This window comes from Pleurodeles waltl, chromosome 3_1, assembly GCF_031143425.1.
Source record: "Pleurodeles waltl isolate 20211129_DDA chromosome 3_1, aPleWal1.hap1.20221129, whole genome shotgun sequence".
NCBI classification, from domain to species: domain Eukaryota; kingdom Metazoa; phylum Chordata; class Amphibia; order Caudata; family Salamandridae; genus Pleurodeles; species Pleurodeles waltl.
In genome coordinates, this window is record NC_090440.1 from 1,654,834,533 (window position 1) to 1,654,856,223 (window position 21,691).

The 21,691-nt window shown below is 42.5% G+C and overlaps 1 protein-coding gene across 4 annotated transcripts in view; it reads right to left on the minus strand.

Annotated features, from left to right (window-relative positions):
- Positions 1-5,868: 5,868 nt before the first annotated feature.
- The window catches only part of GPR155 (G protein-coupled receptor 155), a 363,043-nt gene continuing 347,220 nt past the window's right edge, over positions 5,869-21,691 (minus strand). For 2 of the 4 annotated variants that reach the window (XM_069225375.1, XM_069225374.1), the window contains exon 16: positions 5,869-9,108. In XM_069225375.1, the coding sequence (XP_069081476.1) occupies positions 8,880-9,108 (229 nt within the window). In that variant the 3' untranslated portion in view covers positions 5,869-8,879. Of the gene's footprint in view, positions 9,162-21,691 lie in introns of all 4 variants that reach the window. The other 2 variants (XM_069225377.1, XM_069225376.1) reach the window with 1 other exon arrangement.

Genomic DNA, 21,691 nt, shown 5'->3' on the forward strand with positions numbered 1-21,691 from the left:
TTCTGTGTTCCCCCCAAGTCTCCCGATAAAAATGATACCTCACTTGTGTGGGTAGGCCTAGTGCCCGCGACAGGAAATGCCCCAAAACACAACATGGACACATCCTATTTTTTTTTATAGAAAACACAGCTGTTTTTTCCAAAGTGCCTACCTGTAGATTTTGGCCTCTAGCTCAGCCGGCACCTAGGGAAACCTACCAAACCTATGCATTTCTGAAAACTAGAGACCTAGGGCAATCCAAGGAGGGGTGACTCGCGGGGCTCGGACCAGGTTCTGTTACCCAGAATCCTTTGCAAACCTCAAAAAGTGGCTAAAAAAACAAGTTTTCCTCACATTTCGGTGACAGAAAGTTCTGGAATCTGAGAGGAGCCACAAATTTCCTTCCACCCGGCGTTCCCCCAAGTCTCCCGATAAAAATGATACCTCACTTGTGTGGGTAGGCCTAGCGCCCGCGACAGGAAATGCCCCAACACAGAACGTGGACACATCAAATTTTTTCATAGAAAACAGTGCCTACCTGTGGATTTTGGCCTCTAGCTCAGCCGGCACCCGGGGAAACCTAGCAAACCAGCACATTTTTGAAAACAAGAAACCCAGGGGAATCCAAGATGAGGTGACTTGTGGGGCTCGGACCAGGTTCTGTTACCCAGAATCCTTTGCAAACCTCAAAATGTGGCTAAAATACCACGTTTTCCTCACATTTCGGTGACAGAAAGTTCTGGAATCTGAGAGGAGCCACAAATTTCCTTCCACCCAGCGTTCCCCCAAGTCTCCCGATAAATATGATACCTCACTTGTGTGGTTAGGCCTGGTGCCTGCGACAGGAATAGATCACACAACGGTCAATGTTGGTCCTTACGTGAGGCAGCTGTTGACCCTGGGGTGATCCATTCCTGACACAGGCACTAGGTGTAGGCACTCAAGTGGGGTAGTGTTTTTATCAGGACAGGTGAGGAGTCACTGGGTGGTAGGAATGTTGTGGATCCCAGCATATTCCTGTAGTTTGTGTGACAGAAATGCGAGAAAAATAGAGTTTTTTTTCAACATTTCAGCTTTGCAGGGTATTCTGGGTAAGAAAACTTTGGGGAATCCACACAAGTCACACCTCTGTGGACTCCCCCGAATGTCTAGTTTCCAGAAATGTTTGGGTTTAGTGTGTTTCTCTATATGGCCGCCGAATCCAGGACCAAAAACACAGGTGCCTGCCTTACAAAACCAGTTTGTTTTGCCATAGACAATTTTGATGTCTCCACAATATGATTTGGGTGGTGGAATTTGGGGCTGAACTAAATTGGTGAGCTCCCAAGAGAGCACTCTCTCTCTGCTTGCCGCCGCATTCACCTGCTCTCTGGGTTGGCCTAACCCACTATTACCCAGTTGCACGAACAGCTTGCGAAGGGACAGCAGGACTGTCCTCATCACCTCCCTCATAATGTACTGGAAGAGGAGTTTTCGAATGGGACTCCTCTGACTGAAAAATCACTCCCAGGGTCTGCGCCATTGTCCTATCCCTCAGATGCTGTCTCAGTATCTGATGTCTCAGTCTCTGATCCTATGTCAGAGCGGTCCTCTATAACCCGAGTGCAGGCAGCAGTCATCCATCAAGATGCCATCTCTGCTATTGGCTAAACTGTTGCTCTAAAACACTAGCCTACGTAGACAGTCACAAAATCGATGGTGTGTGTGAGATACGTGCAACAGTAGAGGCCACCTTACCTGCGCTTCTTCCCTCAATCAGCACGTACTTTCAAGACACTCAAAAAACACCTTGTCACATACCATTCGTCACAGTCTTTAGCACCTCCTGCGCCCAGTCCAACAATCATTATTGGTGCTCCCACTCCCTCCTCCTCGGATTCCCTCATTACCACCCAGCAAAAGTGCCCTTCATCTCTCCATAGACTTTACTAATGTACTCAGCTATTTACATAAAATACAGATGTGCTCTTTGCAGTAGGCATATAAACCTTCTGCGCTTCTTTATGGCACTAAAACTGCCACTAGACAAGTCGGACCCTTTTCCCCCCAGGGAAACCACACACATATTGACAAAAGTGATGTATATATGACAGCCAACCACCTGAAACTCAACTCAAGCAAAACCGAAATAATCCTCTTTGGCCCTCACCAAAAAAACCTGGGACCCCCCATGGTGGCCCACCACGCTAGGCCCTGCACCCACCCCCGCCAACTACGCACGCAACCTCAGCATCATCCTAGACTCCTCCCTCTCTATGACCCAACAAATCAACGCTCTTACCTCCTCATGCTTCAACAAACTCCGTATACTGAAAAACATTCAAATGGATCCCCACAGAGACCAGAAAAACTGTCACTCACGCACTCATCAGCAGCAGGCTTGATTACAGAAACGCCCTCTACGCCGGCACCACTCTAAAACTCAAGTGCAAACTACACGCATCCAGAACTCAGCAGCACGACTCATCCTCGACCTCCACCGACACGAACACATCTCTCCACACCTCAAATCCCTCCACTGGCTCCCCATTGACAAAAGGATCACCTTCAAGATCCTCATCCTCACACACAAATCACTCCACAACACAGGCCCTGCCTACCTCAACGAGAGTCACCTTCCACACCCCCACACGAAACGTCCGTTCAGCTGACCTCTCTCCCGCCTCTGTCCCCCGCATCAAACACACCACCACCGGGGGCAGATCCTTCTCCTACATTGCACCCAAAACATGGAACGCACTCACAACCCACATTCGCAAGACCCAAAACCTACTTCTTTTCAGGAAGGGCCTCAAAACCTGGCTTTTTGAACAGTGAACCTCCTAGCCCCTTTCCCTCCCCCCGTTCCCCCCCCGTTCCCCCCCCAGCGCCTTGAGACCCTCACAGGTGAGTAGCGCGCTTTATAAATCTCTTTGATACAGATCTACCTATATATATATATATATATATATATATATATATATATATATATATATATCTACATAGATATATCTATAGATATCCATGTACCTAGATATATCTATCTACATAGATATATATATATAGATATATACATATATTTTTTTTTAGTTGTTGTATGGTTTCCTTGGGGGCCAAAATGGCCCCCAGGGAAACCCTAGAACATCTAAAAAAAAAAATGCACCCACAGGGGGTCACTCTGCCCACGGGCGACCCCCTGTCATTTCATTTTTTTTTTTTTTTAAAAAAGAAAATCCCCTGGGGGGGGGGGGGCGCAATCGCCCCCCCCCCCCCCCCCCAGGGGGCACCTACCTTTTTTTTTTTTTTCAAGAAAATTATGCCGGGGGGGGGGGCGGGCCCGTTTTCCGGAGGGGGCCGCCCCCCAAAAGTGAAATCCCTGGTGTCTAGTGGGGTTTCCTGGCCCCCGATCGCACAGCTGCGATCGGGGGCCAGAAACAGTTTCAGAAGGCCTCGTAAGAAAGGGGAGAGTCTCCCCTTTCTTACGAGGCCTTTTCAAAATGTTTCCTGACCCCCCCGATCGCAGCTGTGCTGCGATCGGGGGAGCCAGGAAACCTGAAAGTGTTTCCTGGCCCCCGATCGCAGCACAGCTGCGACCCGGGGCCAGGAAACACTTTCAGGAAGGCCTCGTAAGAAAGGGGAGTGTCTCCCCTTTCTTACGAGGCCTTCCTTGCGGCCGCTTCCTGCTTTCATGGGGAAAACACCTTTGCAACGTTTAATGCCCTTCCTGGTGTCGGCCACTGGTCGTGACCCGCACCAGGGAGGGTGTGTGGGCGTCGGCCAGTGGCCGACGCCCGCACTTAAGAGGTTAAGGGTTGGGGGTCGCTGTAGTTTTAGGAGCGGGGTGGGAGGTCAGGAGGGGTTGCATGCTGGAACCATGCATGCCATTGCACACATGCCTTTACCAGGAATGCCTTTACAATGAAAAATCGTTGTTAAGCCATTCGTGGTAAAGGCATTAGTGGTAACAACACAGTCGTTGTTCCGACTGCGTTGTTCAGGCATGCATGGTTCCAGCATGCATAGTTCCAACATATATTCCTGGTAAATAACCACCCTATTACGTCTAACCTGCAAGGAGGGGCTTAGTTGAGTTATTATCTTGTAACTCCGACATCGGCAATCAGCAGCAACCTTTATTCAGAAGGAATTCTTGTCAGATAATCCTTAACTGTAAACACACTTCTTGGAAAAATACTGGTTTTGGAGAGTGTCAAATAATATAGTCCCGCAATCCAGTCGCCTGGCCATATTGAGTATATGTCTGTGGGGAACCCCTCTTTTGACCTTGTGCAACTCTTCAGGTGTATGACATAGCCAATGGAGGTATAAGTATCACAGTCTCCTTAGGTTTGCAATGATTGGTGTCTTAAGCCTGTCTGAAAGAATACAAAGCCACTGCTCCTCTGTAATTTTTACATCACCTTTGTCTTCCCACTTTACTATTAAGTAAGAATTACCCAGGCTTGAAAAACTGATTCAAGTGTCTCAAAATCTGATCCAAACCTATTTATCTGTAAAAAGCTAAAATTAGGAACATCAGATACTAATGGGTCTCTTTTAGAGAAACCCTAATCTTCTCAGTGAAATCAGACACAGGGTTCGATAACTGGTTTAGCAGAATAATTTATGAGCTTTCCCAACTGCAGGAGGATGATGATGTTTTTTTGTTTTGTCTTTTATATTGCTTTCAAAATTTCTTTAAATAAAAAGTAATTTTCAGGCTTTCCCACTAAAATGGTGCTAGTTCGAAAAGATATTAGTTAGCAAACCTTTGCTGTTGCTGTTCCATACATCTTCTGGAATACACCTGTTCTACAGAAACTCACCTTTGTCATTATTACCACTGAAAAATGTTTTGCAGCTCACTAGGCCCACTGTCAGGGCCATCACTATTAAGAGGCCACACTAAGGACATGCAGGTTCGGCACTGAACACAGAATGGGTTAACCTATGAGAGAGATAGGCCTTGCACAGTGAAAACCGAATGTGGCAGTATTTCACTGTTAGGACATATACAAAACACTAGTATATGTCCTACCTTAAACATACACTGCACCTTTCCCCTCGGACTACCTAGGGCCTGCCTTAGGGGTGCCTGACATGTAGTAAAAGGGAAGGTTTAGGCCTGGCAAGTGGATACACTTGCCAAGTCGAATGGGCAGTTTAAATATGCAAACACAGACACTGCAGTGGGTGGTCTGAGCCATGGTTACTAAGGTGGGTGGCACAACCAGTGCTGCAGGCCCACTAGTAGCATTTGATTTACAGGCCCTGGGCACCTTTAGTGCACTTTACTAGGGACTTACCAGTAAATCAAATATGCCAATCATCATGGATAAACTAACCTCTAGTGCACTTTGCTAGGGACTTGCCAGTAAATCAAATATGCCAATCATGGATAAACCAATCAATAGTACAATTTCTGTAGGGAGCACTTGCACTTTAGCACTGATTAGCAGTGGTAAGGTGTGCAGAGACAATAAACCAGCAAAAGCAGACCTAAAAAAATAGGAAGAAGAAGGAAAAAAGTTTGGGGATAACCCTGCATAAAGGGCCATTTCCAACAGTATATATCGCTGTCAGGTAAACTTAAATCATGTATTCATGAGATTTATGCATATGCCACTTTTATACACATTCTAAACAGATAAGGGTCACAGTTGCCATGGTTTATTTGTATTAATTAAATCTACTTAAAGAAGAACTCTTAAGAAGGTTCCTGTGGTGAACATTTCATGTGTGATGTGCTGTGAACCGAACCACCTTTAAAGTATTACAACGGTTCTTAAACTTTTCACTTCCACGGATGCACCTGAATCAGTAATGGAAGCCTGGAACCCCTATATAACCAATATCTACCATTTGAATCTTAAAACAAAGCGATACAGAAACAACTAAACATCATGCACATATTCTGAAATATTTTATTTCATTTATAAACGAAAAATGCAAACATTTACATTTTAATAAGGTTGACGCTTTTAACATTAGCATATTTCTTCATCTTTCAGAAATAAAACAAATTCTAGCAATAACTTTGTCTTAGTTTTTGCTTCTAATGAATGCTCTCTTTTTGACAGCCATACCAACGCTGCTTATTTGAGGCCAGTAGTCCTCTATACTAGATCCGTTTGCTTGCAATCCTCTCACTAATCAAGATAAGGATACCAACGTAATTGTTCGCTTACAATTTGATATTCATTCACATTACAGAGCTTTTTAAAACTTTCAATTTTGCTTTTTTATGTAAATGTACTTTATGAATCTGTTAGTGGTATTTAATTTTCTAAGCAGTCTCCAACACCCATAGTAGGCTTCGAGGACCCCCCTCTCCCTCCCCCAGGTCAGGTGTCCTTGGACCACAGCTTAAGAGCCACTGGAGTACTAGATTTAACAGAGAATAAAAATACAGTCTCATAAAACTTTAATATTTTTTTAATAAAGTTTCCACTGTATCTTTTAATGTTGCTGAATTATACAGCTTGAATTCACAACTCACAGGTGGTGAACAATTATTTCGGTCATCTTGTTCCTCAAACACCACTCTTTTCGCAGTGGAATCTTGGCAAACACGTAGAGTTTAAAAAAAAAAAAAACACTTTCATGCACATGGAATTTCTTAGCCTTTTTATACAAGGATTTATAGCGAATAGCGGGACTGGCGAGTTAAAGGCAAATATTTTTGGTGTTCTATTCACAAATACAGAAGATGATATTTGTCACGTTTCTTAAGTGTCCAGATGCTGCACTTCTTACACATCTCTGGAGTACCGTTGGTGTTAAGAGTTGACAACAGGATCCATTTAGCTCACACAAAATTCAAAAACACATAAATAGCAATAAATTAATGTACATGTTGCCGGTTCAGGAGAAATTCATTTCAATCGTTGTGCGCGTCGTTATGTAGGCTTCCAAAGAAGTGCCAACAGAAACACTATCATTCAACAATTCATTCAACAAAACACCAGAGCCCACTTCGAGAGACATGCAGAACAAAACACACACACACACACACACACTTATCTATTTCAATACAAGACAGCTGCCCTACATTGATAAAGAGTAGTCAAAATTACCTAGCAAACTTCTGATTACATTTATACTAGTCAAGTTGGAAAACTGCATATTGATTTTGTATAATCACATTATAATAGGGTTAATTGAATACCCTGGGAAAGTGACACACGTAGTTTTTTTTTTTTTTTTAACATCTAAACAAATTGTGTCCTGAATTCTCAGAACTCTCTAACCACGGAGCAGTAGACAAGCAAATGAGCACCGCTATTTTGTATTATTGCGGTGAACACAGGATAAGTAAAAACACATCAGGTACCAACCTTTACAAGGTTTAGGCCCATATTTATACTTTTCTAGCACCACAGTTGCATAATTTTCTTATGCAAAAGCGGCACAAATGTGCAAAATTCAATTGTTTTGTACATTTGCACCGCTTTTGCGTCAAAAAATGATGCAAACGCGGCGCTAAAAAAGAATAAATATGGGCCTTAATATCTTATCAGATTCTTCCTACGGGAGGCGCTCCCTGTACACTGGTGTCACCTTTAGTAAATGTCTGATGCGAATTGTTGTTTTTGAAACTTATAATAAAGTTAAACAATATATTGCAATTGAATGTGATAAGGGCTATTGGATTCGGTTAGTTGTTTTATCATATGAATCATTATCATGACAAACATCTAAATGCCATATTTCACTCATCCAACATCATTATTATAGCACGTTAGGTATACACAATCCTTTTATAGAGTGCGGTTGTAAATGATAAATCCAACGAATTATGGTTAGAGGGCTGACTGTAAATACTTACACCATACCTAAGTATCCTGAGTCCTTAGTCATCATTTGGGGAAGATTTATCATAGTGCTGCAGTGCCCTTGCGTCACGCAAGTCCAACAAAACAATAAAGTCAAATTTACCAAACAACGTAAGGCCACCTTGAGTGGCCCTGTGTGCTTGGTAAATGTGGAGTAACACAAGTCACTACCTTTCGTTACTCTGCTCTAGGGAGGCGTTCCATGGGTGGAGTGTAGGTGTTCCCACGCATCCATTTATGGATTTTGGCACATTTCCAGAATTACCATGAGTGGTGCACCTGTGAATGCGTCAAAATGCTACGCCTTCCTAGGGGAGGCGTAACAAGGAGAAATATGTTTTTGCCTGCAGTAGATATACTTTTAAGGGTAACAACTACATAGGCAGACTTTAATCACAAAAACAAAAAAAATTGTGTTTTACAGTAATCCCTTCTTATCCTCCACCACGTAATTGAAGGGACTGCATTTCTAACTGCTACATCTGCAACAATCAGTAATGCTTTCAGACTCCAGAACAATCTGGACTCAGGAGTAGAAGACGGAAGTAGTGACATGTTTCCCATGCCACAATATATTTTTCTATGAAGTTTACAGACGTATGCCTGTTATTGCTTTAAGAGTTTGGTATCTTATCCCAGGGCCGTGTGGGTTAGATGCATATGCTGTGAGCCTTTTCATGAGGGTGGCTCAGCAGATGCATGAAAGTTATAATGGCTCTGGCAACAGTCCATTTAGACAAAGTAAAATAATGATATAGCCACGTTCTTGCACACATTTGCATAAGATTTAACTCTTCACCATTAGCAGTTTCACACGTCCATTCACACTTTATTTCATCAAATGTGTATCTTGTCACAGGTTTTGGCCGACTTGAAAAACATCATGGCGCCATACAATAACAAATGGGTTTCATAGCACATCATAAATGTTGCAAGTAGTTCCACTGCATTATTTTAAACTTGTGGACGGATACTGAATAGAAAACATCTCCAGAAGCAAACTTATGCTGCATTAAGAGCCATGTCGTGATTCTTTGTGAACGTAACGCTTTCCTTATCACAAAAACAACAATGCGTGACTTTTGCTCAAAATAATTCTGGTCCGGGGCATGCTGGGCTCTTCGGAGTAAAGCGATAGTACAAGGTTTCATCCCGAAATTCATATTCACCGGTAATATGCTGGATAACACCTCCTTGCAGCAATCGCTCGCCATATTTGGTGGCCTCACCACGATCAGGAGCAAGGCCCACTTGAACAAGCCACTTCACCAGATCGCAGCCACAGAAGATGCCTGCAGAGGTTCTTGCGCCACACCTGTATGTCAAGGCAAGGATTCACCCACATGTTCTGTAAACCAGGTATCGGCACTATGCACATGGAAAGGCAAGAGAAAACAAGTGTAGGAAGGGAAAGACAGCAGGAGAGTTAGAGGTATGTTAGAGAAGAGAGTATAATCCTTGGGAGTAAAGGCATGCAACATCAGAATATCTTTTGATCAAATACCTACATAAGAAATCACTTAGATGTTTAAAAAAGGGTAACTTGTGTTTTCTTGATTTTTATGGCAGATAGATTTCCTCTCTTTCTTCCAGAACTCGATATATGGCCATCCGTGTGCCTCGCTACTTCCTTCTTTTTTGTGTAACTGATGGATAACATCTTTGGTTATCTTTGTAGAAATAACTGCAAACTCGAGTTCCCTAAAGAACCCAAGTTTCCTTTCTGGGTGTAGCTCTGTTCCCCGAATTTGATCCACACCTCTTACATTTGTAGATTACTAAAATGGAATTTGGTTTAGATTGTTACCTTCTCAACCAAAAACATATCTGACTCCACATAGCGGGTTTGATTCTGACCAAATCTAAAGGGTGATGTGGTTTCCTCGCTTGTTTGTGCTTTCCAAGCTTCAGAAATGCAGTTAGGGAGTTATGGCCTGATGTAATACTTTTCAGATCATTGCAAGCAAAACACGTCAATGATTAAATACAAAGAAACATTTCCTTCCACCTGGAGTATTGGTAAAATCTATTCCACCACAAAGGCACCTATGAAAGATTTGTGACTTTTTCCCCCGATTTCAAGCTCGAGTTTGGACCCAGGCAGAAGTAATGCAGATATAAACAGCATCAGCCCATTTCTATGCTGATTTAGGGTAACGGGACATGATCATCATGCTACCTTAGTGACAATACCTGCTACATCAGCATTTGTGGCGTCTTCAGAAGTAGAACAGCAGTCAATATAATATTGTGTTTCCTTGCACTATACATAAACTGTGAATATTACTAGGGGGACAGGACTGTGTAGTTACTTGTTTAGTGTGTTCAGCACTCTGCCTAGCATGCAATACACGGTGAGTTACATTACAGACATTAATGAGACTGCTTTGTGTATCTTTGTGGAAGACCAAACTAGACAGAGTTGAACGGATTGACAGGACGTCAATGACAAGCAGAGCTGACATAGAAATTAAACACACAAGACAGCGAAAAAGCACTCAATAGTGAAAGCGCTGTATCTTTAGCAGGGAGCATATAATGACAATGAAATCAGTGGACATGACAAAAGATTAGAGAAGGCACACATCACATAGCTGTCCTAGTGATTGCACGCCAGAGCTGAACCACTATTTAGGTGATAATTGGGGAGAGCAGGAGGTTTTTCACATGTTCCCAAGATAGTTGAAGAAAATCTCTATAACCCAGTAAATGTAGTAAGACACTGGAGGTAGGTTGTTGCTGGTGATACAAAGGAAGCCAGAAATCAGGTCCTTGAAATATAATGCAAAGAAACTAGCTGAAGCATTGAGATGGACTGTAAATTCAACAACTCCCTCTAAATTCTCCAAAGTATCTTTGACAGGAGTTTGCTTATTCCACCCATCTAGTACAAAACACAATTGTTGCAGCTGGATGGCATGCTAGTACCTCTAGACTGATAGCCTAACAAAGCTTTAGACTTAAGGTAGCCCCTCTACTCCCTGTCCAACGCCCTGTGAGTGTATTAGGGGCATTACACCTGACCAAACAAAATCACATCACTGTGGGTGGTTCAGCAAGTGCCCATTCTTTCTGGAGGATGTGGGGGAGAGGGGATTAGAAATTGTACTATCCTCTGGATCTAAGCACCCAACAAAATCCACGTTCGCAAGATCCCTTGCTGAAATAAGTCTTAAGCTCCAACATTTGTGAAGACCAATGGGATGACAAAATTGCATGAGGAAAAGGCCACAGTTACAATGAAAGAGACTGAAGTCACCGAAAGGAACGTCTGACCCAACCAAGGATGCTCGACTTTACTTCTGCTGAGAACAACTGCTGATCTGAAAAACTCCAGGGTAAGAAAGCAGCGTGCTACATTCTGGTCCAAAGGTAACTGATCCAATTCCGGGGAGGAAAACTAGAATAGGGCATGGCACATTATTCAGTGCCACTGAAAGCTGTCACAGGAAAGAGTTTGAGAGTTCATGCTTTTCTTTATGGGCCCAATCAAAAGTAAATGGCTAAACTCCGTAGCCTCTCTAGAACATACAAATGCCAACGATTTTTAGCAGACTGAGTAGAATGAAGTTTACCTGCGTGGGTGGATTTCAAAGGTTTTGGTTGACAATTTCCTGTCAACTGCCACATAGTTTGTCCTCTCTGGCAAGCCTGAGAACAATCTTGAGTTGAATCCATTTTGGCCATCGAATTGTGTACAAAATATGCAATTGAGAGGGCATCCATGAGAGGACCTAGGAATGTATATATTTTTTCTTATGACTGCACCCATAACTAAGTGCATGTTTGAAGATTAAAACCTCTCCGATATTTAGGATAGACAATTTTCAGACTTATTTGCATTACTCACAGAGACACTGAATTAGCTCACAAAACCTGCTCAACTTCCTAACTGTCACGGTTACTGCAAATGAACAGATAAGCATTTCTTCCTATGCCGTTGTTCTCTAGAATATGATATTTGAATGTCAGGTCATTGAGTGTTTTGTAAGCTTCACACAGAGTTATGGAGTTTTGCTCTATTGAAAGCAGCTCACTTGCTCTATGGGACGTGAAAGACAATCTTTATCATAGAAAGCAGCATAGTACATCAAGGGACAACTGAACATCTAGTGACAGACCCTCTGTTCTCAAAGTAAACAGCAAGTCTTGATATATACATGTGACTGCAGCCAGACATACAATAAACTTGAGGCCAGAAGCCCCTAAAAGACCATGAGTGACTGCCTCATAGTTTCTGTAGGGGCTTTGTTGTTTCTTCTATGCTCTGATTTGAAGTAGAAGCTCTAGCTTTGGAAAAATATCACCCATGTAATGAGTCAAAAGGTCTAGGTTTATTCTATCTCTGTCCTACCATGACTTAGGACTAGTCATTCAAATTGTGGTGTAGTATAATGTGATCAAGGATTCTAAAGAATTTGGAAGATAAAAGAATAACTATTGTGGGGAAGTTACCTAGAGAGATTCATAGTCCGGTTATCTAGGCGCAGTTGCAAGGTAGAGAAGTGGATGGTTTCTGGAGGTGATGCAGACAAAACTGTATAATTAGCAACTGCACCACAAGGCAAAGCAACAGGAAAGTAACTTTAGAAAAATGGAAAGAAGCAGACAGCCTATTGCATTAGACAGCCACTTGTACATAAAAGAGTGATAAGATGTTTTGAGTGAAAAGCAAATAAGAGAAAAGATGGAAAGACGTTAGAAGGGGTAGAAAAAGCATACAATATCAAATCATGCAAAGGGGTTTCATATCTAGAGCAGAAAGCAAATCAGTGACTAAACAAACGGATGCATACACAATTTTAGCTATTATTTTAAAGTTTTTGGACACAAACAGTTACTATTCTCAGTTGCTATTTTTAAGTTAAATTAACAAGGACCTCAATATTAAAGTTCTTATATCAAAGAACACTTCATTGTAAGTCCCTATATAAATATACTAATGCTTTGCATAACATTTTTTGGATAGACAATAGTTCCTTCATCCAAGGTTTATTGTATGATAGTACAGTCTCTAGTGTATTCCAGACAGCGTTACACTATTTTCACAGCCAGAACACACGTTTCGTCCCTACAAGTGACTTTTTCAAGGCTAGAGCGTTGTATTATGTGACCTAGATGGGTAATTCGGAAGTAATCCCTTAGCTAATAACGATATGTACAATTAGCACGTATCTACTCTTGTCATGTTATGTAAAGGCAAGATGTGAAGTCAAAGTTTTGTATGGTCCCAATATGGTAGTTTCCCGTAGTATCTGTTTAGAAGAACTCAAGACCAGCGGTCCAGTGGTCCCCACGACAAGCAACTGTAAGCCCTGATAAGCCGCATCTCTGATAAGATGGGTCTGTCAATATCCTCAGGGATACTACAGGAAACTACCATACTGGGATCATACAATACCTTGACTTCACATGTTCCATCATTTTTTGAGGAACGTGAAGTAATGTTGAATGTCTACACTTTTACCTTTACAATGCCGGCAGCCACTCATTTATTGCCATCACTGAGATTTTTAAGGAAAAATATGAATAAAGGATCATTCTACTGCAAATATTCAGCAGTTGATTCAACAAACGTGCTCATTTGGCGATTCTCTCTAGGGATGCCATCATTCAGAATGACATGTTCTAGCAAGGGGCAGTTTTAGAGAATCAGGAGATTGAGCAGCTCTTTCCTTATAAAGTTAATGAAGGACAGATGTGGGCACCTGCTTAGAAATTATATACTATTTATCAGTTGTCCTTCAAAAATAGAAGAAAGGATCAAGACATATTCTCAATGTGGCATTATCAACATGCATACGAGCTACAGATTTTTAGCTTTAGTTTTCACTGTAAACAGATACTGCAAAGGAAAATAATATTTAAGTGATGACTGAAATTAATTGAGGTGGTTTTGTGGCTTGGTATATATTGTACAAGTCGAGTCATACAGAAACAAGCATTGGAAAGCAAGTAGGTTTGGCTTTGGTGCAAGATGTCAGTTTGCTTTGTTTAACGAAGTTTCTGCAAAACCTTCTTGTTTGGGGAAAGTGCCAGGGCTTTGTCAATATTTAAAAAAGAAATGGTTTAAAACAGTCAAAAGGAAAATGCTACTTGTCCAATAAGCATCTGTTTGTGCCATGTAGTACTGTAGATTTATATGCTTAACATAATGCTGTCATCTAGTGTTGGGCTTGAAAGTGTGCAAATTGTTTTTCCTCGAAGAAAATCTTCCGAGTCTTGAGGTAGAATGACACTTCCTCTTGCTGGTAATGCGCATGGGCATTAACTCTATTGTTAGATTGTTTTTCCGCAAAGCAGGTGAGGATAGCATGTGAAGCATGTCCATGCTAAATGAGTGTATGATACCTTATAACAGTAACTAACACACACAAGTGTCCCAGGAAGAGGGCGGGCGTATGTGAATATACAGAACTACATGCCACAAACAGATGTTTACTGGGTAAGTAACATTTACTGTTCGAGGCATGTGTGGCTGCATATGCACATGCTTAATATAGACTGAAAAGGAGTCCTCCTCAATAAGCAGTGGCTAACCTGTGGGGTTACAGTTGTTTGAAATAGTGTACGTAAAACTGCTTGGTCAACATTGGCTTGTTGACGTGCCAGCACATCCACATAGTAATGTTTGGTAAATGTATGTGGGGTAGACCAAGTAGCTGACTTACATATGTCAGCTATAGGAATATTTCTTATGAAGGCCATTGAGGCTCCTTTTTAATGAGTGGAGTGAGCTTTAGGAGGGATAAGTTAATTTATTTTTAGTGTGAACATAACATGAATGAGTGCATTTGACAATACAACGTGCAATGCCTGATTTACAGATAGCATTTCTTTTGTGTAGTTTTGAAAAAAGCAACAAAGAGTTGTGTTTTTATAAAGGACTTGGTTCTATCAATATAACACATAAGGGCATGTACATCTAGGGTGTGTAGAGCCATTATCGCAAACGTATCAGATTGTGGAAAAAATTACTGACAATTCAATAGATTGATTAAGGAGGAATTGAGACACCACCTTTGGAAGAAATTTAGGATTGGTACATAGTACCACCCTATCTCTATGTAGTTGGAAGAAGGGTTCCTCTGAATGCCTAAAGCTCATTGACACGCCTGAGTGAAGTGATGGCAACTAGGAATGATACTTTCCAGGATAAAAACTGGAGGAGGCAGTTAATCTTGTTAGTACAGTATTAAGATTCCAAGTAGGGGCAGGTGGCAACCTAGGAGGAATGACTCTTAAGACCTTCTAAGAAGGCTTTAATGACAGGAATCCTGAATAGAGAAGCGTGATGTCTGTTTTGTAGATATGCAGCCTGTGGCGCTAACTGTAGCCTTATAGATGTAAGAGATAAACCAGTAGTATGTAAATGGAATATATTACATACAATATCTCTAACATTGGTTTTAAAGGATCAATTTGTTTAGACTGACAGTAGTGGACAAACCTTTCTCACTCTGCAGCATAACACGCACAGGTAGTTGGTCTGCGTGCTTCTTTAAGGATGTTCATACAGGGTTGTGGTAGGTTCAAATAACCAAACCTTAGCACCTCAGGAGCCAGATCTCAAGTTTGAGGGATCTGGGTGTCTGATTTCTCTATGGTTCTGCGTGAGAAGGTCCTGCCTGTTCGACAGTAGTTCGTGAGGAACTACTGAGAGTTCTAGAAGTGTGGTAAACCATGCTTGTCATGTCCATGTGAGAGCTACAACAGCGAGAGATGTTTGTCCAAGTTTGCGGACCACAAACAGAAGCAGTGGGAGAGGTGAAAAAGCGTAAGCAAATATCCCTGACCAATTTATCCATAGTGTGCTGCCCTTGGGGTGTGGGAACCTGGAGGTGAAGTTTGGGCATTTCGCATTTTCTACTGTGGTGGAAAGGTCTCTTTCTGGGTGACCACAATGCCAGAAGTATGGAAGGAGGACTTGCAGGTAAAGCTCCCATGTGTGGCCTTGCCGACAACCCCTGCTGAGGAGATCTGCAAAGTCGTCTGCTCCTGGAAGGCACTCTGCTAACAGAGGAATGTTGTATCAGAGAGTCCATTTCCAGGGCTAGATAAGACAGCTGGGGGGATCGGGTGCCTCCTCCCCCCCCCCTATTTGGAGACAGTACATGGCAGTACTGTTGTCTGTTTTCATCACTGAGGTGGGGAAGGAAGGCTTTGATTGCTAGATGAACAGCTAGCAACTCCAGGTGACTGATATGAAGATGCTCCTGGCTGAGTGTTCAGCGCCCTTGGACAGTGATATCTGAGGGAAGCGTCCACTGTTATGTTTCTCTGCAGAACTGGCTCCAGGAAAGGACATCCTTTTAGGAGATTGTTCCACAACTGCAGAGAATGGCAAGCTTGACAGCCAACCAACACTAGATCTTCCCACTGACCCTCCACTTGAGACCATTGGCGTGCTAAGAACTCTTGCAACAGACACATGTTGAGTCTGGCAAGAGGTACTATGGCTAGGCAAGAAGCCATCATAGCAAGGAGACGCAGGACTGTCCTCACTCTTACTGGATGATGAAGCTGAAACGCATGACTGTCCTCACTCACTGACTGATGAGGCTGGAACTGGGGAATACATGCCTGGAAGGATTGAATCCAAGCGGCATTGGAGTAAGCTATTCCTCTTTGTGAATTGAGGATGGCTCCTTAGTAGGGTTGTATATGAAGAGGCTTAAGGTGCCACTTGACTGCAAAGCCTAGTTGATGAAGGAGATTTATGGTGTCTCTAGTGTGCTGGAAGCACTGCTGATGAGCTGCACTTTGGATAGGTCAATCGTCTAAATATGGAAAACGTATGTTTTGTCTGTGTAAGTGTGCTGCTACTACTGCAATACCTTTGGTGTGGTTGTGACTCTGAAGGGAAGCACTTTGAATTGTAAAAGGTAATTGTTTATTATGAACCTGAGGTATCGGCAATGCGCTAGGTGAATAGGAATGTGGAAATAAGCCTCCTTCAAGTCAAGTGCTGCCATGAAGTCACCTTGTTGTAGTAACGGAATGACATCTAGAAGAGTGACCATGTGAAAGTGCTTAGAATATTTAGGGCAGATTTAAGGAAAATGGACCCAGTGGAGTGCCACTTTCCTTGGGCCCCTTAGCGCCCCCCTACCGCCACGATGCATGCATTGCGCCACTTTGTAAATATCGCATGGGGAAAATGCCACATCAGCGCCACCTTAGCATCAAAAAAATGACACTATGGTGGCGCTAAGGGGCTCTTAAATAGTAGAGAGAGTAGACTCCTGTGCCTTGCCGGTGTAGTGCCAAGCCTGGACATGGCCGAAGAGTCAATCAGTGGCGACCATGGCCCAAAGGCTGTGGTGGCCAAACAACAGAATTTGACCATTCTGGGATAGGTGGACTACCCTCTGTGGAGGTCTGCTGGAGTTTGAGTCTAGGTGGAGGGGGTACAGTACTCAAGGGTTGACCTGGAGTGAGGTCCTGCATCTCCAGTTTACAGCCCGAACTATCCTTGGTAGAGAAGGTGCCCTCATCAGCACCTGGTCCTGAATCACTTCTAAAGGGTCTTCGTATCCGAAAGAGGTTCGGTTTATCTTCTGCACTGCAGCGGAACATCTTGATAAGTCGAGCTCTATGGTCACACAGCATCTTTTTCAACCGAAAAGACTTGCAGGACTCCTAGGTACTTTCCTGGTGCTCAGAGGAGAGGCACAAGTTACACACCTGATGGAGATCGGTGCAGGGGTAGTGAGGGCAAAATTGGAAGGGTGTCCGTTCCATCACTGGGAGGACATGGCATGGAGGGAAAGACAAACATAAAGTTTGTTCCAAAGGGCGAAGGCCCACAAAGGGCTTCAGCAGATCCGAGTCACTCCAATGAAATCAACGGCAATGAAACGGATGAGGCAGACGGAGAAAATCCGCGATCAAAATCAATGCCAACAGTAGAGTTTGGAAAGACCAACTAAGACAGTGTCGAACTGGATCAAAGGAGCACACATCTGACACATCTAAACCCGATGGCAGACGAAAACAATCCAACTATGGAGTCGATGTCCATGCACATTACCAGCAAGAGGAGAAGTCACTCTACCTTGTGACTTGAAATAGCCCAACACTAGATGGCGGGACTAGGCTAAGCATGGGTCTCTACAGGCACACGTGCCTCAAAAGAAATACAAAATAATATATACAGTAAATGTCACTTACCCAGTGTACATCTGTTTGTGGCATGTTCCGCTGCAGATTCACATGCTATGCATATTCTGCCATCTAGTGTTGGGCTCGGAGTGTTACAAGTTGTTTTTCTTCGAAGAAGTATTTTTGAGTCACGGGACTGAGTGACTCCTCCTCTTCGGCTCCATTGCGCATAGGCATCGAATCCATGTTAGATTGTTTTCCCGCAGAGAGTAACGTAGGAGTGATATAGTATAAAGAAAAGAGATGTCCATGCAAATGGAATATATATATACATACATATGTAAAAGTGAATGTTGAACTTAAAAGGCTATGGGCTCCCGAGGAGGTGGGAGGGTGCATGTGAATCTGCAGCAGAACATGCCATGAACAGATGTACACTGGGTAAATGACATTTTCCGTTCGATGGCATGTGTAGCTGCAGATACACATGCTATGCATAGATTACAAAGCAGTTTTACCTCCCATAAGCGGTGGTCAGCCTGTAGGAGTTGACGTTGTTTGAAATAGTGTTCTTAGTACAGCCTGTCCTACTGTGTTGCTAACACATCTACACAGTAATGCTCGGTAAATGTATGCGGTGTTGACCAAGTGGCTACTTTACGAATTTTGGCCATTGGTATGTTTCCTAAGAAAGCCACTGTAGCCCCTTTTTTCCGTGTGGAATGTGTTTTAGTTGTATCTAATAGCTGCCTTTTAGCTTTTAGGTAACATGTTTGGATGCATTTTACTATCCATCTAGCTAACCCTTGCTTTGAAATAGGGTTACCAGTATGTGGTTTTTGGAACGCCACAAATAATTGTTTGGTTTTCCTAAATGATTTAGTTCTATTTATGTAATACATTAGAGCTCTTTTAATATCTAATGTCTGCAGGGCTCTTTCTGCTACAGAGTCTGGCTGTCGGAAGAAGACTGGTAGTTCCACAGTTTGATTGATATGTAACGGTGATATAACCTTTGGGAGAAAAATTGGGCTTTGTTCGAAGTACAACTTCATATTTGTGTACTTGTATGAACGGTTCTTGAATAGTAAAAGCTTGGATTTCACTAACTCTTCTTAATGAAGTAATTGCAACTAGGAAGGCAACTTTCCATGTTAGTTATTGAATTTGACATGAGTGCATAGGTTCAAATGGTGGACCCATGAGTCGTGTGAGACTATGTTTAGATTCCACGAAGGCACTGGAGGTGTTCTAGGTGGAATGATGAGTTTTAATCCTTCCATGAAGGCTTTGATAACAGGGACTCTAAAGAGCTGTGTTGTATATTTTGCAAATACGCAGAGATTGCAGTGAGATGTATTTTAATGGTCAAAAAGGCTACATTTGCCTTTTCTAAATGAAGCAAATAACTTACAACGTATTGTACTGATGCTGAAAGAGGGGTAATTTGTTTAGATTGACAGTAATACACAAACCTTTTCCATTTGTTTGCATAACACTGCCTGGTAGTGGGTTTTCTTGCTTGTTTAATTACTTCCATACATTCAGTTGGTAGTTGTAGATATCCAAACTCTATGACTCCAGGATCATAGAGGATGTGGGTACCTGGATGCGAAGTTTTGGCATTTTGCGTTTTCGCTGGTGGCGAATAGGTCTATGTCTGGCGTTCCCCAGTGGTGAAAGTATGTCTGAAGCACTTGGGGATGAATTTCCCACTAGTGTGTTTGTTGATGATCTCGGCTGAGAACATCTGCCAATTGGTTGTGTATCCCTGGAATGTATTGGGCTACCAGGTGAATGTTGTTGTGGATTGCCCAATGCCAAATTTTTTGGGCTAGGAGGGACAGTTGAGATGAATGGGTCCCTCCTTGTTTGTTTAGGTAATACATTGTTGTCACGTTGTCTGTTTTGATAAGGATGTTCTTGTGAGTAAGAAGAGGCTGAAAAGCTCTGAGTGCTAGGAATACGGCTAGCAATTCTAGGTGATTTATGTGAAATTGTTTGCGTTTGGTGCCCCATTGTCCTTGAATGTTATGATTGTTGAGGTGTGCTCCCCATCCAATTATTGATGCATATGTTGTAAGTATGGTCTGAGGCACAGGGTCTTGAAAAGGCTGCCCTTTGTTTAGATTTGTGGAATTCCACCACTGAAGTGATATGCATGTTTGGCGGTCTATCAACACTAGATCGTGAAGTTGACCCTGTGCCTGTGACCATTGCTGTGCAAAGCACTGTTGTAAAGGCCGCATGTTTAATCTTGCATGTGGGACAATGGCGATGCATGATGCGGTCATGCCCAACAGTTTCATTACGAATTTGACAGTGTGCCGTTGGCCTGGCTGAATTTGTGCCAATACATTGTGAAATGCTTGTATTCTTTGTGGACTTGGGCTTGCAAGTGCTGTTTGTATATTTAATGTGGCTCCTAAATACTGTTGAATTTGCGCAGGTTGTAGGCGGGATTTTTGGTAGTTTATGGAGAACCCTAGGGTGTGTAGGGTTTGTATTACATAATGTGTATGGTTTTGACACTGTGTATGACTGTTTGATTTTATTAGCCAATAGTCGAGATATGGAAAGACATGAATGTGTTGTCTTCTTAGGTAGGCAGCTACTACTGCCAAACATTTTGTAAATACTCTGGGAGCTGTTGTTATCCCGAAGGGTAAAACTTTGAATTGGTAATATTTTCCCTGAATTACAAACCTGAGGTAATTTCTGTGCGCTGGATGAATGGGTATGTGAAAATACGCATCCTTGCGGTCTAATGTTGCCATGAAATCTTGCTGCTATAGCAGTGGGATCACTTCCTGTAGTGTTACTATGTGAAAGTGTTCTGACAGCATATAAAGATTGAGAGTTCTGAGATCTAATATTAGTCTTAAGGTCCCGTCTTTTTTGGGAATAAGGAAGTACAGTGAGTAGACCCTTGTTCCTATTTGATCTTGTGGCACAAGCTCTATCGCTTGTTTGAGTAATAGAGATTTTACTTCTTCTTGCAACATTGAGATATGTTGGGTGTAGGGATTGTGTGGTTTTGATGGAATTTTTGGGGGAATTTGGGCCAATTCGATGCATTAACCATTGCGGATAATAGATAATACCCAGTTGTCTGTTGTAATGGGTAGCCAATTGTTGTGGAACCTTTGCAGTCTTCTCCCCACAGGTGAGGTGTGAGTTGGGAAGAGATGGAGTAAGTCACTGTTTTGGCTGCTGTGAGGCTTGTTTTGTTGATTTGTATTTTCCCCTGCCTCTGGGGTATTGGCCTTTGTAATTAACTTTAAACCTACCTCGTTGGTATTGAGGTTGGTAGGTTGACTTTGATTGTGAGGTGGATGCCTCAGGTGTTTGCGTTCTAAATCCATCTCTGTATTGAGGTTTCCAAAAGGATCCCCTATATTGTGTCGTATACAAAGCACCCATGGCTTTAGCAGTGTCGGAGTCTTTTTCATCTTCTCAATAGCCGTGTCTACTTCAGGGCCAAAAAGCTGTTTTTGATTAAACAGCATATTAAGGACTGCCTGTTGAATTTAAGGCTTAAACCCTGAAGACCTAAGCCAGGAGTGTCTCCGTATAGTAATAGCAGTATTAATTGTTCTAGCTGCTGTGTCTGCAGAATCTAGGGCTGATCTGATTTGGTTATTGGTAATAGCCTGCCTTTCCTCGACTATTTGTTGTACCCTTTTTTGTTGGTCTTTGTGGAAATGTTGTATGATATCCTTCATCTCGTCCCAGTGGGCCCCATCATATCTAGCCAACAGTGCTTGGGAGTTGGCTATCCTCCATTGGTTGGC